We start from the raw sequence: 18080 nt of genomic DNA, 5'->3' as shown, positions 1-18080 counted from the left end.
CAAAAAAAAAAAAAAAAAAAAAGATTATAGCAAGTCCCAATGTATACAAGTTCATTTAAATAACCTGACATTTTGTCTGGTGCAACTACCAAACCAAATATAACACCAGGGTTCAGGAGCTCAAGAGCTCTTGTGGACAGCCCAATTCAGTTCAATCCAAACATTTACTGAACACCTGTTATGTGCCTGGCACGGAGGCTGCCAACATGACCAAGACAGCATTCTAGTCATGCTCCATTAGGAAACATATTCTTCCTCCATGTAGCACCTGTGCCCGCCCATGCTCTCCCTTGTCCCACTCACTTTTACTTACCTTATTAGTTCCAGAAATGCACCACACATAAGCACTCTCCCATCTGGTCTTACAATCTTTACAGTGAAAATAGCCATATTTTGGTTCTAAAAACTGCAAATAAGGAGGAAAAGTCCTTTACTATCTTGGGGTGGTGGGGAGGGGGGGGTGCGGATAAAAAGCCAGATCCTTCTATCCTTGTGGCTTTGTATAAGAAACAACAAGAAGCCTCCTTAATCTCATTCATAGCTATTCTCAAGGTCACTACGTGAACTCAGCTCTCAAGGATTGATTACTCTGGGACGCTTCTAGCTGCTCTCACGCTTTTCCAATCTATTTTCCCCAAGGCCATTAGCACCACCTGCACAAACGAAGATCTGATCACAGATTTCACAAACCTGAAACCCTTCTTTGTCTCATTTCCAATAGCTATGGTTCCCAAACTTTGGGTTTTCATAGGCTTAAAGTTGGCACCCCATTTTACCAAAAAATTAAACACACACACATACACATAGGACATGTAAAATATATGTTTGCAGAGAAGATTCTGCTCTCGTTGCACCAGAAATGGAAAAAAAGGAAAGAGAGGGCTGAGGCGAGGGAAGAGAAAGCTCACCTGGAAGTTGGGCTTCCGGAGCGGCTCGCTGGCGTCTCCCTGAGCTTGCTTGCTCTTCCTTTCCCGGGGACTTGAGGCATCTTCCTCCCCCAACTCTTCCTGTTGCCGGAGTTCCTCCCGCTGGTCCTCTTCCGACCTTGGTGTTGGTGGCGGCAGCGGCGGCGGCTGGCTGGCCTCGGGAGGACCCGAAAGCGCCTTCCTCTCCTCGTCTTCCCCATCCTTCTGCAGCCGCACCAGGCCCCTGCGGCCCATCACTGGCGAATAGACTCCCCAGGCTGACAGGGGCGCCTTGTGCCCCGTGCTGCCCCAGGGGGAGCGGCTGTGCAAGGTGCGAGGCCCCAGTGAGCATTGCACGGACTTGTCCACCCGGGGGTTCACCTGCACGCCCACCTCCTTGGTGTCGGCCTTGCACAGACGCAGGCTCAGGCTGGGGTTCATCTGGGAGAGAATGGCCTTAAGCTGGGCCCTCTTGTAAGGGTCCACGCAGTAGTCGGAGGCGTTGGAGGGCACCAGCAGCCCCGGCCTGGCCAGGAAAGCGGGGGGACCGTTGTTGTGCCTCCAGTCGGGCTGTTTGTGCTCAGAAAGTCCAGGCTGGCCCAAAGGCAGTGTGTTCCCGTAGCCCGGGTACAAGCTGTAGGGCACACGGACCAAGCGCTCCATCCGGCCGCCGTGCGCCCAGGCGCAGCGCAATATCCTGGGGCAGTTTGTTTGTGTCCTTGTTTTGCCTTCCACCTTCATCCGCCCCCTCTTTCTCCAGATCAAGTTGGTTCAGGTTCTTCCCAACCTTCTCCATTTATTTCTGATTCTGATGGGTGCTGCTTCCTATTACCCTAATTGGAGGGGGGAAGGCGATCTCCCTACCTACTGAGGTCTAATTGCCACCTCATCCCTAATTGCTTTTTTCTGTCTCTTCAATTCACTGCTCCTGAATCTTTTTTCAAAGCTGTTTTTCATTTACCTTCTTATTCACACACGTTTTAATTAGCAATTCATTAATTCACTATTCCCACAGTGACTTACCATTTTAGAGACCCTGTTTTAAAAGATACTGTACCTCTAATACGAGCAGTAAATTATTTGAGCTGCCGCACTATAAGAGTGAGTATAAGGAAAAAGGATATTATGGCAGAGCTAAAGAATGTAAAAAACCTGGTACTACAGGAGCAAGGAGCATAAAGTTATGGGCAGAGTGTGGGGAGGGGGGGAGGGGGGAGGAACAGTGTATATAGTGAAAAAATATATTTCAGAGGGTTGTATGACATACCAATAGTCCACTCTAGTGGACCCGCCCCCCAAAAAAGGTGAAAAGCAGCAAATTGTTCAGATTTAGAGGTCAAATGCAGACAATCACAGGATAGTTAAGTATCTGAAGTTACACAGACTTGAACTGAAACCTGGGCCTTGTTTATCACTCAACTTACTTAACTAGATAACTCAGATTCCCCATCTGACAATACTAACCAACTTATAGGATTATTGTAAGAGTAACCGTGATATCCTTTATAAAGCACAAAGCAGAATAACTCATAGATGTTCATTAAGTGTTAGCTGTTATTGGGTAAGGATCCCAGGCCCATGTTTCTTTGCTATTTAGGCCTAGATGATCATAAGCTTTGGTATCTGTCTGTATTGGTAAGGCTTCCTACTACAGCAAAGGATTATGATCAAACTAAAATGACACCTCAGGTACCAAGTAGAGGCCACTCTTTTTCAAATCCACGGTTGCTTCCACTGTTTACTGCTCAAGAGCCTTCGGAAAGCAGCAAGGCCCATGAGCCCCTCTCAGCTCCAGAATCCAGCTGAAGGCTTCCTAGGTACTACAATAAACCTGAATTAAGCCTTGTGCTAGGCATATCACAGACCCCGTGAATGATGAGACTGCTGTCTTCCAGGGCAGTTTGGAGGGGAAGTTAGGCACAAAACAGTTGTTTGGTACCCTAGGAACGTCAGGGATACTACGGAAGCCTGCAGATGGAAGTGCCTAACACTGCAGGAGGCCTGAGGTGGGTTTCACACTTTTTCAAGCAGGGAAACTGGCTCAGAGGTTTTGAAATCCTGCTGCCTAAGAGCAACACGCGGACTAGAACCAATGTCCTCTGGCTTCAAATCTCAGCCTCTTCCACTCTTTAGCGAGCACTCAGCCGGGAAGGGAGTTATCCACAGACACGGACCACTCTGGGGTTTTCTAATGTCTGCCCACTTGGGGGGACGCCCGCTTTTAGGACAAAACAGAGACTTTTCACAGACCCCAGGCCACATTCGAGGGAGACCACCCAAACGAGACATGGAGCGAAGGGGGAGGAGGCGGTGAGTATACATAGGGCGTGGTGCCTCCAAGCAGCGCGGCCTAGTAGTCTGAAGGCTCAGGAGAAGAGAACGGGCACCTCAGCTCCCTCTTTAGCGGCTCGGAACTGACTGTCAGGCAGCCGAACAAGTACTCGCTTTGGCCACAACTGGAGGCGGCGGCGACGTGGCCCGAGTTTGACTTCCGGGTGGCGCGCGCGCGCTGCGTGCAGCGTCATGGCGTCATCGCGTGACGTATCCCGTGAGCGGGCTTTTGGAGCGAGAGTCTGAAACCCGCTGGGCGGGGGTGGGACTGTTACGGCTCCGCGCCGTGTGTGTTGTCTGGGTCGGTGGGTCGCGGCGAAACGGAGCCTGCGGGGTCAGATTTCTGATTTGAGTGCCGGCGCACGTTTTGTCAGCCTACTCTGGACAAAAACAGCTGCACCTCTGAAGGCGGTTAGTATTCGCAGGGGTGGAGGCGGGCGGCGGGGAGTGCCTCCGGTGCCCGGGTGGGAGCCGGGCCTCGGGCCCTCACTGGTCCATGCCCACCCCGCACCGACGGGGAGAAGGGACCCGCTCCTCGGGGCTCGAGGGCGCCCCTTCCCCGGGACTCCATTGCCCAGCTTTGGGCGCCGCTTGTCCCAGACGTCTCAAGCTGAAGTTTCCTTAATTGGAATCACGATGAAGTTACTTTCACGGAATATTGCTATCTTGGAAAATGTCCTAGAGGCTGTCGCCCACTGTATCTGCCTCAGTCCCCGGGTAACTGCTGTGTTAACGAAGATTTACTGATTGGGAATTGTCAAACGGTGTTGATCTAATAGCCCTCGCTAACTGCGCAGCCACTAGCCACACGTGACTAGTTAATTTAATAAAGAGTAAATAATATTAAAAATTCTGTTCTTGAGTCAGACTTGCCACATTTCAAATGCTGAATGTGGCCAATGGCTGCTCTATTGGACGGCACAGATATACAATGCTCTCTTCATCGCTGTGAGTTCGATTCTTTTCCCGAGTGGGACCGAGGTAAATAAGCATTGTAACTTCAGGCAGGTTTACCCGCTTCCGCTTTTACTTCAGAGTCACTTAAGAAGGACTGCATCCCTGTGAAGTGTATTTTGGTGTTCTCTTTTGCAGACTCCGTTACCAAACGTTGGAATAATATTGTAGATAAAAATGCCGATTGGATGCAAGGAGAGGCCAACATTTTTTGAAATTTTTAAGACGCGATGCAACAAAGCAGGTATTGACAGATTTTATATAAATTGATCGTTTACATTGAGAAAAATGTTTTCAGAAAAATGTGTAATTATGCATGCTTGCTGAAAAAATTCAGTACTTCATGTTTTTGTTTATACTATAAACTGTGCTTTATGGAGTCATAAATCAGGAAAATAATCATTTACAGTTAAATGATAAATATAGAACCTGTAGTGGATAAAGAGGAGACTGACCCCTTGATTAGCAGAATTGTTTTTAAAGCAGAGAACTTCTAGCAAATCAGAAGCACTGGTAACGTTATAGCAGAAGTTGTCAAACTTTTTGGTCTCAGTTCTCCTTACACTCTTAAAATGATTGAGGACCAAGAGCCTTTGTTTATGTAGGTTACCACATTAGAAATTAAAACTAAGAACTTAAAAAAAATTAATAAAAATAAACCCATTGCATATTAACATGAATAACATGTTTATGAAAAATAACTGTTTTACAAGAAAAATGTGAGAAGAGTGACATTATTTTAAAATTTTGCAGTTCTCTTTACTATCTGGCTCAATAGAAGATACCTGGATTCTCATAGTCATTTCTGCATTTAATCTGTTACAATATGTTGTTTTGGTAGAAGTACATGAAGAAAACCCAACCTCACACAGCAATGTAATTAGAAAAAGAAGTATTTTAGTAGTCTTCACTTAACTATGGGTATTTTTCTTTGGTACTACTCGAAAACTTAAGGCAAGTGGTAGTTTCTCAAAAGTTGCAATGTGGGATCCGAAACCATGTAATGAATTTTTCATACTCTTCTTACATTAAATTCAATTAGTCTTTCTTGTACCTTGAATAAATCTTTTATCCATGTTGTAACATCATGCGTGGATTATTTGAAAAATATTAATGATATTCCATATACTGACACATTGCATTAGACATTATTAAAAAATCACATTGGAGGGCTTCCCTGGTGGTGCAGTGGTTAAGAATCCTCCTGGCAATGCAGGGGACACGGGTTTGAGCCCTGGTCCCGGAAGATCCCACATGCCGCAGAGTAACTAAGTCCGTGTGTCACACTACTGAGCCTGTGCTCTAGAGCCCACGACACAACTACTGAGCCAGTGAGCCTCAACTACTGAAGCCCATGCACCTAGAGCCCGGGCTCCACAACAAGAGAAGCCACCGCAATGAGAAGCCCTTGCACCGCAACGAAGAGTAGCCCCCGCTTGCCGCAACTAGAGAAAGCCCAACGCGCAGCAACGAAGACCCAATGCAGCCAAAAGATAAATAAATAAAATAAAATAAATAAAAATCACATTGGTTACCTCACTGATCTCATCAGAAAAGTCTTTTAAGATTGGGAAGACATCAAGCTCACAGAGGCTGATAGAGTTTTTAACAAAATTCTAATTCTCACTTGAAAGCTCACATGTTATCATTGGAAACAAACTGTTGTTTTCCCTGCAGTAACAGGCCCACTTCATTCATTTTCGAGAAAATGTCTACCAAATCACCCAACTCAGAATAACTTAGTCGTCCTTTCTTGTGAAAATGGCTTTCCATGAAAAGTGCTAATTCAGCTCACAACTCATCACATGAGTGCTTTTTCTATACAACTCTTGTGCTTAAATATGCAGAAATGCTTTATGAATGCTTCCATTTTTGTCACAGAGAATATTAAAAAGATGTGCCCAAGGGTTAGGCTTTAATAAAACTAACTTTTGCTGCCTAGTTAAGGACACTTTAAGTTAAACTTGCTTTTTGTTTTTTTTGGCCGCACCGCGCGGCCTGTGGGATCTTAGTTCCCCGACCAGGAATGGAACCTGTGCCCCTGCATTAGAAGCATGGAGTTTTAACCACTGGACTGCCAGGGAAGTCCCGCGTTTTTGTTTTTGTTTTTTTACAAGTGCATGGTGATGAAGAATACAGTGACTCCTAGTACAGTTTGTGGCCACTGCCTTGACTCAGGCAAAGCTGTCATCAGTTTTACCCACCAGTGGTGTAAATGTCAATGTTGGGAAAAAGGCAAATGATGGCTAATATTATTATGAAAATAGTTTTGACCTTATGGACCTCTTGAAATGGTCTTAGTGACCTTCGCCTCAAGTGGTCCACAGACCACACTTAGAGAACCACTACTTTAAGGATAGATCACAGGAGAAATTTTGTCTTTCTCTTTAACAGAGAATCTATTCCATTCAATTTGTGAGTCTGTATGTCTCTTGTACCTATAGACTTATCACAGCCACTTATGTAGTATTGATAATTACTTGAATTGTATCTGTGGAATGCATTCTTACTATGGATGATTTTTGTTTCTGAGTCGTGAATATGAAAGAAAACTTTAGAAGAGCTAATATAGGTAATAATCTCCTTGTAACTTTTGTAAACTTCTGTTACACCTTACTACAGATTGATAAGAGAACAGATTAATGATCCTGTTTAATTAGTATTCCTTAAAAGTAATCCACAGTCAAAATCTCAAGCAATTGTAATCTTTACTGGCTCATGGATTTTATTGTGTCACTGATTAAAACCCAGGTGGGATTTTAATTTTTCTTACAGATTTAGGACCAATAAGCCTTAATTGGTTTGAAGAACTTTCTTCAGAAGCTCCACCCTATAATTCTGAACCTTTGGAAGAATCAGAAAATAAAATCAGCAGTTATGAAACAAACCCATTTAAAACACCACAGAGGAAACCTTATCATCAGTTGGCTTCAACTCCAATAATATTCAAAGAGCGAGGTCTAACTCTGCCACTGTACCAATCTCCTTTAAATGAATTAGATAAATTCAGATTAGATTCAGGTAAGTAATGTGATGTGGTTGACTAGAAAAAACATGAACTAGTAATTCAGACAAATTACTGTTAAAAATCCCAGCTCTGTTGTTACCTGTGTCATGTTGGTCAGCTCAACCTCTCTGGCCACACTTTCCCCACCTGAAAAGTGGAAATGTGAAAATACTACCAAGGTTTGGATTAAATAAAATAATGTAGGTCCTTGATAAATGTTTCTTTTCCTCCTTCCTTTGATTAATATATCCTGCCCACTGAGATTTGCTAAATTATGTCATTCCTATACAAAAAAACCTAGGGCTTGTTTTGATGTTGAACTAAACTGTATTTCTGCAGGCTATCACAGAGGACAGAGATTCTTTTTAACAGTTGCTATAAGTGTCTTTTGATTCGGTAGCACTTTCTCGGGCCTGTGTGCCAGATGTTTGCAACTTATCATGTAATAAGATTATATATTCATTTAAATATTTATTACCTGCTTGATTTAAGTAACATACTCTTCCTTTCTTTGGAGTATTACTCTCTAGTAAGAGGAATTAACAGTACACAGATTAAGTACAGTTTAGGGTTGAATGTGGTACATGCCAAAAGAACAAAAAGTATAATGAGAGTTAAGAAGAAAGAAAGCATAAATAATATTGAGGGCAATTAGGGAATATTCAGTTGAATTAAACCTTGAAGAATAGATGAGATTCAGAAATTTGAAGATGGAGTAGAGTGAGCGTGTTCTAGGCAGAGGGAAAAACATGAGGAAGAATATGTAGTTTGTGAAGTTAATAGCAAGGAATTCAGACTGTTTGGAGTGTTGCGTGTTTGAAAGGGACCAATAAACAGCCTAAGGCTAAAAAAAGCAGATTAGAGGCAGACATTGAATGCCAGGCTAAAGAAATTGAATTTATTTGATAGGTTGTTGAGCAGAAAAGTCACATGCAAATTTAATCATGCTACTTCCTGCTTCAAACCTTTGATTACCTCCCTTTGCCTCATGATAAAATCCAGACCCCTTAATATGATTTACAAGGTCCTTTGTAATCTGTTCTCTCATTAACTCTTGCCTCATCTTGCCATAATTCCCCTCCCACCCACCCTCAATTTTCCATTCATTTTTACTGAATTTCTTTCTGAAACCACCATGCTCTGTGGCTCTTTACACACTGTTACCTCTGCCCAGTACTTACTTACTTACTTCTTATGCTTTGTCTAGCTAACTGACAGATCTTGACTTATCTCTCTGCTTCTGGGAAGTATTGCCTCTTGCACTCATTTAGCTTCCAGTGAAGGAGACTTAACATAAGCAATTATCCTCTGATTAGTGCTATAAAATAGGAAACTCATGGTATTAGAAAATGCACATATAAAAGGGGATGTAGGTGATGAGCAAAGATTTTCTTAAACATTATTGGATACCTAATGGCATACGTAGTGAGTATTCAGTAAGTATTTTTAGAATAAATTAATATTTATTTTGCTTAGAAAGCCTAAAAATCTGGCAGCAGTCTTTGGAGATGTGTTTTTCAAAACATGAGGCATGGACCATTAGACTCTCCTGAAGTGCTGATTGAAAAGGAAGATTCCAGGCACTTTTCTGAATCTATTAAATTAGAATCTCTGGGAATGGTGGTCATGAATGTACATTTTAAACTAATTGGGTGATTCTTATAGGAAGAGAAGACTGCAGGCAGGGAGATCAATTAGGAGACACATAGTGGTCCAGGTGATGGGAGCAGGTACCTGAATTAGAGTAATGGTAGTGAAAGTGGATATAGGAGGCAGAAACTACAGGACCCTGCAATAGCCTAGATATGGAAAATTCAAAAGAAAGGATCAAATCACAGGTATAGGGCACAACTAAGAATGTAGTGGTGGCATTCGTAGAAATTGTAAGCACTGGGGGAAAAGCAGGTTTGAGAGGGAAAAGGTTTGAAAGGATGAAAAAAAGTAGGTTGAGGTTTGGATTGCAGTTTGAGAAAGTATTGGGATGTGAAGGTGGAGATGTCCTGAGAGCTTTTGGGAATACAAGACTGAAACTAAAGAAAGAATACAGGTGGGAGAGAAAGCTATAGGAATCAACTATCTGTTTGGAAAGTGAGGAAGTCATCAGATATGGTGAGAAAATTGATTATGATGAGGCCTAGGATAGAACCTTAGGGAATATTTAACAAATGAAACGTAGAAGAGGACACAGAAAAGGGAATCATCCATTCAACAAATATTCCATGCTTGCTTTTTGCCTGGCAGCTTGCTTGGCATTAAGGATACAAACATGAATAAGATGGCTTTTGACCTCTGGAACTCAGTCATGTAGGGGAGAAAATATATAAATATACTGGTTGGTATATGTTATAATAGGAGCATGTATAAAGTACGATGTTATAGATATAGTAAAGGTAACAGCCATCTGTCTTAGTTGGTCAGGAAAAGCTCTGTAAACCAGTTTATACTGAATCTACTGAATCTTGAAAGACATACCTAGAGTTGGTGGTTTATTGTCTAATTGTAACCTGCTGGGATTGGTCTTTCTACAACCAAGGAAGGATAGGAATGAATTAATAAGGTCACTGTGGACTCATGGCAGAGAAGTTAACTTTTTTAAGGTTGCATAAATAATTCTGTTGACTTGAGACCTTTTGCTTTTAAGTTTACTTTAAATTGAGTATTGAAATGTAAGATTAGGACTTAAACTGTTTTTAAACGTACTTAGTTCAGTTCTAACATCTAATATATTATTTTTAAATTATCCGTTAAATTCCATGAGGCAGTGTGCGGTTTCTTCTCAGCAGTCTTTCCTCTTGCATAAGATTCCATGAGTTTATCTTAACCATCGTTCGTCTTATTTATGAGATCCTCAAGTTATTTGGGAAATACTTATTGGGGTATGAACTTCATTTTGCCTGGTTCATTTATTTATTTACTTTTCATTTCTTACAGTTTCTATTCTTTTGCACTTTTTATTGCTGAGCCAATATCAATACTTCATTATTAACTAAAGTCCTGTGTTTACACTAGGGTTCATTCTTTGTACAGTTCTGTGGATTTTGGCAAACGTGCAATGTCATGTACCCACCATTACAGCATCATACAGAATAGTTTCACTGCCCTGAAAATCCCCTGTGCTCCACCTATTCACCCTTCCTTCCTTCCCCCAAAACCCCTGGCAACCACTGATCTTTTTATTGTCTATAGTTTTGTCTTTTCCAGAATGTCATATAGTTGCTTCCTTCACTTAGCAGTGTAAGGTTCCTCCATGTCTTTTCATGGCTTGATAGCTCATTTCTTTTTATCACTGAATAATGCTCTTTTATGTGGATGTACCAGTTTGTTTATCTATTTACCTATTGAAGGACACCTTGGTTGCTTCCAAGTTTCAGCAATGATGAATAAAGCTGCTATAAACATTCATGTGCAGGATTTTGTGTGGACCTGAGTTTTCAATTCATTTGGGTAAACAGCTAGGAGTACAATTGCTGGATCTCATCCTAGAAGTATGTTTAGTTTTGTAAGAACTGCAAACTGTCCTCCAAAGTGGCCACACCATTTTGCATTCCCATCCTCGGTGAATGAGAGCTTCTCTCGCTCCACATCCTCATCAGCATTTGGTGTTGTCTGTATTTTAGGTTCTAATCTAAATACACCATTCTAACTGGTGTGTAGTGGTATCTCATTGTTTGCCTTCTATTTTAAGTCCATGTTTTTGTTTGTTCTGATTAGGATCTTTGTTTTAAGAAAGATCCTTAATCTTTCTTAAAACAAAGAAAGGGGAAAAGGTGAAATTTCAAAATAGGTTTAGTTACTTTTCAGTATCTTTAACTAAAAGTCTCTTAGAGAAGGAGATTGGATATCTTGTTGAAGAAGGGTTTGCAATTTACACGTACATTTGGCTTATGTGTATTGCCTGTTTCTTGAGAAAGGAGAATATGACACAGTGTTTGAGTAGGCTGCTACAAATAGTTTTCAGCTTGGTCTTTGCTTTGTTTCAGTAACACTAATGCAGCTTATTTTCCCCAAAGCTTCTCTAAGTTAGAGATTATAGGAACAATTAAAGCGATTATTTTTATTTTTTATTATTAATTTTTATTGAGTATAGTTGCTTTACAGTGTTGTGTTAGTTTCTTGCAATAAAGCAGTTACTTTCAAAAGCAATTTTTAAGAGTAATAGTAAGCGCCTCAAGTACCAAATTTGTGATACAGAAAATAGGAATATTGAAAAACTATAAATTGCATTTGATAGAGCCACATATAGCTTTAGAAACATTATTGTCTTAGAAAGTAGATGTGTTCAGTAAGAACAGACACAAGTATTATGTGTCACTGTCTACAACCCACTTTTCTTATCATTGCTAATTCATTCAGCCAGTATTTGTGGAGTGTCTATAATGTATCAGGCATTATTGTAGTTTCTAAGGATACAGTGATAAATAAAACAAGTCCTCTACTTCAAGGAGCACACAGTCTAATAGGGGAAACAGGAACAGTGTATGATAAACTACTCTGTGGGGAACACATCAGAGGGGCAGTCAGTCTCACCTTAGGGACCAGTAAAGATTTCTGGAGGAGGAACTTTCAAAATGGAAACCTGAAAGAGAATCTAGGTCAAGAGAAATAAAAAGAGGTAGAAAGAAACAGTTTGTACAAAGGCCTAGAGTGAAAGAGAACATCCTTGCAGAATATGCACGTGGATGGACATGGCTAAAATTAGGTTGTGAAAGAATGTCATTGCAAAAATTAAATCAGATTGTGAAAGGCCTTGTTACTAGGGAGTTTTGTTTTGGAGTTTGAACTCAATCTTGAAAACAAGATCTTGAGAGGTTTTCAGCAGAAGAGTCATATGGTCAGGTTTTGTACTTTGGTACGTTTTCAGTAAATGTCTTTTCCTTTACTCTCACCTGTCAAGATACCATAGTACTGTGTGTAACTTAATGACAAGTCATGCCGCATTTATTTTGTATTCCACTCGTGTACATTTCAAACAGTTTTCCCTACTATACTATGAACTCCTTGTGGTTAAAGCTCTGTCTTGAATTGTATTACTCAAACTGTCTTGGGCTTGTTGTATGCGTCACATGGTTGTTGAATGGGGGCAGATATCCTTTGAGACATCCCTTTTTGAGAGGAGTGAGCAAACTGAGAAACCAGTTCAGACTGAATTCCCCATGTATTCTCCTTCCCAATGTAGATGAGGCTTTCTGTTTTTAAATACTTCCAGAGAATAAAAATTCACAATCTAGAACACACACATCCTCACTGAATTATTGCACTGTTTCAGGAAAGGACATTGCTAGTGGTAAACATAAAAGTTGTTGCACGACGAAGGTGAAAATGAATCAAGTAAATGATGTTACCAGCCCACCTCCAAATTCTTCTCTTAGTGAAAGGTATGATGAAGTCATTATATTAAAATATTTAAATGAAACGTTTTCCTACTTGTGATGTTTGTTATATACAGATGCATCTAATTTTCATGGTAATATTTTGCTGTAGAGCCTGGTAGAGGATCTTCTATTTTAAAATAATTTCCTTTTAGATTGAGTCCTTCAATACAACAATTTTTACATTAGAAACATTTACTTTGTTTTTCTTATAACATTGAATTCACTATTTTCCTGTGTATCCATGGAATTTTTAAGTAACAAAAATATTATTGATGAAAAGCAATGCCTTTGAAATATCCTGTTTAAAATAATTTATGTACTTTGAATCTTTGGAGAGAATATGATGCTGTTATAGAGTCACTTTATGTAATTTTTAAATTCAAAATATACAATTCCTAACATCTAAAATTTGTGAGTACTTTATACATTACTTTCAATGGGGATTTTAAACATAAGTTAGTGGTTACTTAATTCTTCATGAGATATTTACTTTTTAAAAAGTAATCTAAAAATATTACAAACTAGTATAATTCTAATAATTGATATGACTGAGAGTCCTTTTTTTAATAAGATTAGTATTTTGTTTCTTTTTGCTATTTTTGTTCTCTTTTGAAATAATCTGAGGGATTTGTTTTGTTTTGTTTTAGTCCTGTTATTCTACGATGTACACATGTAACACCACAAAGAGAAAAGTCAGGTATGATTAAAAACAAGGCTTTTTATTTTTCAAATACTCTAAATTTTAATAAAAATAAAGCTTAGTAATTTTGTCCCTTGTTTTATCCCCAGTGATATGTGGAAGTTTATTTCATACACCAAAGCTCATGAAGGTAAATATTCTGCCTAGTTTATTTTTACTATGTAGTAATTGAGAATTTGACAGCAGTGTCATAAGTTTGCCCTCAGATTTACAGGTCTGTACTTGAGATTGATTCACATAGGCATTCAGTAAATGAAAAATGAAAAAAATAAGTGAATGAAAAAATATTCTTAATCATCAGTGCACTTCTGTGAAATAAACTATTTTCTTTATTTTCAGGGTCAGACACCAAAACGTATTTCCGAAAGTTTAGGAGCCGAGGTGGATCCTGATATGTCTTGGTCAAGTTCTTTGGCCACACCACCAACACTAAGTTCTACTGTGCTCATAGGTAATACTAGCAAATATGTATTATATAAGATGATGTTGATAAATTATCATCTGTAATGCTTCTGTCCAAAGAAAAATATGAAAAGATGATTAGATAGTAATCAGATTAGATAATACTGTTTTTGATAGGTGTGTTGGTAGTTCAGAATAATTTTATTCTGTTTAGTGTAGATTGAAATAAATCTCAAGTGCATTAAATGATATTTTAGAGGAATCAATTTATACACAAACCAGGATTTTTTTTTTATTCTAGGAAAAATACATTCCATGTTGATTCCTCTTTAGCTGGGCATTTAATTTTCTTCTTTTCTTGCTGAGATGAAATAATATAGGTAAAAGCATGTTGAAAAGTTAGAAGTGTTTAACGTATGATATGCCTTTCAACTATATTGTTATCTAAAAAAATACTAAAGTCTACAAGCTTTTGCGTTTAAGTCATGACCTCACAGCTTCATCTGATTTTCCAAGCCTTTGTGGACCGTATTATCTTCAAGTATTACCTTGTGGACACAAGTCAGGATCAGCAAACCATAGTTTCTTACCACTTTATCAGTGGTACTAAGGAATTGTGAGCACAGCTTACCCACTGTGTTGATTGACCTTTCTATAATTACTATACTTCGATCAATTAATTTTGTTTCAAATGTGTCATTTAATCCAGTAGTGCATGTTTCTTTTGATGTCTGACCAAAAGATACATACGTTTTACATGAACTTTAATGTACGACATAGGATGCAGTATAGGTAAATTGAACTTTGTTTTTACAGTCAGAGATGAAGAAGCGTCTGCAGCTGTGTTTCCTAATGATAGTACTGCGGTAAGTAAATATGACAAATTGATTATGCTGTTGCAATTGCATATAATTTCAGAATGCCTTGAAAAATTATTTATCTTGCATTTTTCATTCTCTAATTTATGATTTATCTAAGCCTTTGAGGAAGTCTCTAAACCTGTTTCTATATGTGATTTTCTTTGACTTACTATGAAACTTTGCTGTCTCTCTGTTTAAGAATAAGTTGAATATACTATATGCATAGTGAGAGTTTTTATACTAGTGATTTAAAAACATAACTTTTGCAGATTTCGAAAAGCTATTCTTCTAACCACGATGAAAGTCTGAAGAAAAATATTACGTTTATCCCTTCTGGGCCAGACAGTGAAAACAAAAATCAAACAGAAGCTAAAACTCATGGTAAGTCCTTCTGTTTAATTGAACTACTGTTTTCAACTGACATCATTGAAATATTGCTCCTCTTTTCTTGAAAAGAAAACACATTGCTTCTCCTTTCATGATTACTGAAGGTATTGAGAATAGAAACTAACTTGATTTAGATGAAAATGTTTAAACATCATACTAGGACAATACTATTCAAAGATGCTGTTGTGACACAAAAACAAAAGAAAACCCATAACTCAAAACTCACAGAGATGCAGATTAAGACTTAATGATTAACTAAATGTGAAAACCTTATTTTCTAATTAGAAAGTAAGTATGGTTGCAGATATACCTAAAGTTACCTAATGAGGTCATTGGAATATTGCATATTCTTAGTATTTGTGTATATCTGTATAAATGTATAGGATTGTATATCTGTGTGTGTGTGTATGTATGTATAAAATGAGACTTTATTGCCAGTTGTAGGGCCACAAAATTTGGAACTTCTAGTTTGATAAATCTTAGAATATTAAATTGTGTATATATAGTAAAATTGAGTGAGTTTCAGTTGTGTAGAGCTGGTAAAGAAAGGTTATTAGGGATTGAGTATGAATAAAAGGCTTTGAATATACTGGAATCAGTCTTGACCAGAAGAACAGGGCAAGGTTGGTGCCTCCCTACCCAAAAAATACCTAGCACTCAGGACAACCCTTTAAATGCTAAATTATGTGTTATTCAGTGTATACTATTTCTATGAAAAAAGTTTGAGAATAGTATAAATTATACGGTTGTGTTATAAAACATTATTAATAATGCTTCTGCTTTATATTTTAACAGGATTGGAGAAAATGTTAGAGGATTCATTTGGTAAAGTAAATAGCTGCAAAGACCATTTTGAAAAGTCAATGCCATATGTCCTAGAAGATGAAGTATGTGAAACAGTTGCAGATATCTCTGAAGAAGATAGTTTTCCAGTATGTGTTTCTAAATATAAAACAAGAAATCTCCAAAAAATAAAAACTGGCAAGACTAGGAAAAATATTTTCAATGAAACAAAAACTGATGAATATGAAGAAGCTAAAATACAAATGACAGAAAATAAACATTCGTTTGTACCTGAAATGGAGCCAAATGACAGTGATCCATTAGATTCAAATGTAATAAGTCAGAAGCCCCCTGGGAATGGAACTGACAAAATCTCCAGGGAAATTGTACCATCTTCAGCCTCTGAATGGTCTCACCTAACCCTCTCGGGTCTAAATGGAACCCAGATGGAGAAAACATCCCTACTGCATATTTCTTCTTCTGACCAAAATAATTCAGAAGACGTCATAGGTACAGAGAAAGAACGTACCAACTTCATTACTTTAGAAAATTCTTTGCTGCATATTTCAAGCATATCAAAAACAGTGAAGATATTAAATGAGGAAACAGTGGTAAAAAAGAGAGATGAAGGGCAGTGTCTTGAGTCTCGTGAAGATTCCACTGTTGTGGGAAAGCAAGCACTATCTGATTCTTCTCTAATAGCTTCTCCACTTCAGGGTATCAAGAAGTCTGTATTCAGGATAAGAGAATCACCTGAAAAGACTTTCAGAGCAGATTTCTCAAGCAATATGACTGATGCAAACTTTAAAAAAGAACCAGAAGCCTCTAAAAGTGGATCGGAAGTACAAACTGTTTGCTCACAGAAAGAGGATTTTTTACATACAAGTTCAGTTGATAATGGCAGCTGGCCAGCCACTACCAAACATACTTCTGTAGCTTTGAAGAACGCAGGTTTGATATCCAGTTTGAAAAAGAAAACAAAAAAGTTCATTTATGCTATATGTGATGAAACATCTTATCAAGGACTGAAAATGCAGAAAGACCAAGAATCAGAACTAACTAACCTTTCAGTCCAATTTGAAGCAAAGCCTTTGGAAGCACCACATACATTTACAAATGTTGATTCAGGTACCTCTGTGTGTGTGTGTGTGTGTGTATGTGTGTGTGTGTGTGTGTGTGTGTGAATAGTGTGTCTAGTTTTATGGATGGTGACAAGTTTTATTTGAATATGTGAATCTCTTTCTTCAACCTTTTTAAAAAACACTTTCTGCTTTCATTCTGCAGTTTTTTCTTCTGTAGTGTTTTGGGGTTTTTTTTAAATCTGTATTTTATATTCAGTATCAGGCATTGTTGTTTAGGCCTTTGATTACCAATGTTCAGAATCATTTCATTCAAACTTGTTGGATTAATTTGCATAGTATATATATAATCATAACTCTTGAGACAGAGCATGTGATTCATAAACATCAAGAGCTTGGCTACTTAATTCCTGCTTTAATTTTCAGTATTATATGCAAGTTGGACAATTCTGTAAATATGTTGTGCTATTTAATATGTATTTTCTTTAAAGCATGTAAAAAATAGAAAAAAGCTAACTGCCAGCTAAGTTTAATGTAAGGCAGTCATAGAATAGTGACTTTTTTGTTGTTATTACATAGTTTTTTTCAATATTTAGAGATTGCTTAGAGTTATTACTATATCTCTGGGTGTCAGGAATGTGCACAGTGAAACTCATTTGAGCAACAGTTTATTTACCAGTTACTATATTGTATGTTAGAAAGGTGATTTTATCTCCCTGTGTGAAGATTTGAGTGGGTGGTAGTATCTCAGTGAACAATAGGTTTGGTGGAACTGGAGTAGAGAACACTTTGAGATTTAGGTTAATTTCCAGAGAAAAATGTTTGATACTGTATATACCAGAGATAAAACCAATGAAAGAGCTAATATGTAGTAGTGGTTAGTGATTAAATGAAATGAGATTAACAATTTTGACTTGTTAGTAGGAAATTCAGAGGGTCAATAAAATTAACGAAACAGAGCAGTTTAACCCATTTGCCTGACATTGGGTAATCTTTCAGGCCTTTCATGTGAAGAACCTTTTTTAAAAAGTTCATTTTGGGTTTTTTTTTTTTTTTTTTTTCAATGTGAAAGACTGAATTAACCAAAGGAAATGGTTAGTTTTCTAGTTCCTTTTCTTTGCCTTGCTTTTCTAACTCCTATTACATCAATATTAGCAAAGAATTTTTTCTAATTTTATTTTCCAATAAAATTACTTTGAGTTTTACTTATGGCAGCTAGCTGCTTTCTTGAACTACTTACTAATTTTAATTGAGTTGATAAATACTATTAAAACCTAGGTCCTATATATCTTTAGTTGGG

General features: G+C 38.2%; 2 protein-coding genes across 2 annotated transcripts in view; one reads left to right on the top strand and one right to left on the bottom strand.

The window, feature by feature from the left end:
• ZAR1L (zygote arrest 1 like) overlaps positions 1–1668 on the bottom strand; it is a 7107-nt gene extending 5439 nt beyond the window's left edge. Inside the window, exons 1-2 of the mRNA XM_024755559.1 lie at positions 909–1668; positions 314–406 (exon numbers count right to left, since the gene is read on the bottom strand). Coding sequence (XP_024611327.1) covers positions 314–406; positions 909–1646 — 831 coding nt within the window. The 5' untranslated portion in view covers positions 1647–1668. The remainder of the gene's footprint in view (positions 1–313; positions 407–908) is intronic.
• Positions 1669–3508: 1840 nt separating this feature from the next.
• The window catches only part of BRCA2 (BRCA2 DNA repair associated), a 56976-nt gene continuing 42404 nt past the window's right edge, over positions 3509–18080 (top strand). The window contains exons 1-10 of the mRNA XM_024755360.1: positions 3509–3647; positions 4329–4434; positions 6966–7211; positions 12464–12572; positions 13217–13266; positions 13359–13399; positions 13609–13720; positions 14488–14537; positions 14801–14912; positions 15714–16829. Coding sequence (XP_024611128.1) covers positions 4368–4434; positions 6966–7211; positions 12464–12572; positions 13217–13266; positions 13359–13399; positions 13609–13720; positions 14488–14537; positions 14801–14912; positions 15714–16829 — 1903 coding nt within the window. The 5' untranslated portion in view covers positions 3509–3647; positions 4329–4367. The remainder of the gene's footprint in view (positions 3648–4328; positions 4435–6965; positions 7212–12463; positions 12573–13216; positions 13267–13358; positions 13400–13608; positions 13721–14487; positions 14538–14800; positions 14913–15713; positions 16830–18080) is intronic.

The sequence above is a fragment of the Neophocaena asiaeorientalis genome, unplaced genomic scaffold (assembly GCF_003031525.2).
Source record: "Neophocaena asiaeorientalis asiaeorientalis breed wild unplaced genomic scaffold, Neophocaena_asiaeorientalis_V1.1 scaffold59, whole genome shotgun sequence".
NCBI classification, from domain to species: domain Eukaryota; kingdom Metazoa; phylum Chordata; class Mammalia; order Artiodactyla; family Phocoenidae; genus Neophocaena; species Neophocaena asiaeorientalis.
This window is presented reverse-complemented; position numbering and strand designations above follow the sequence as displayed.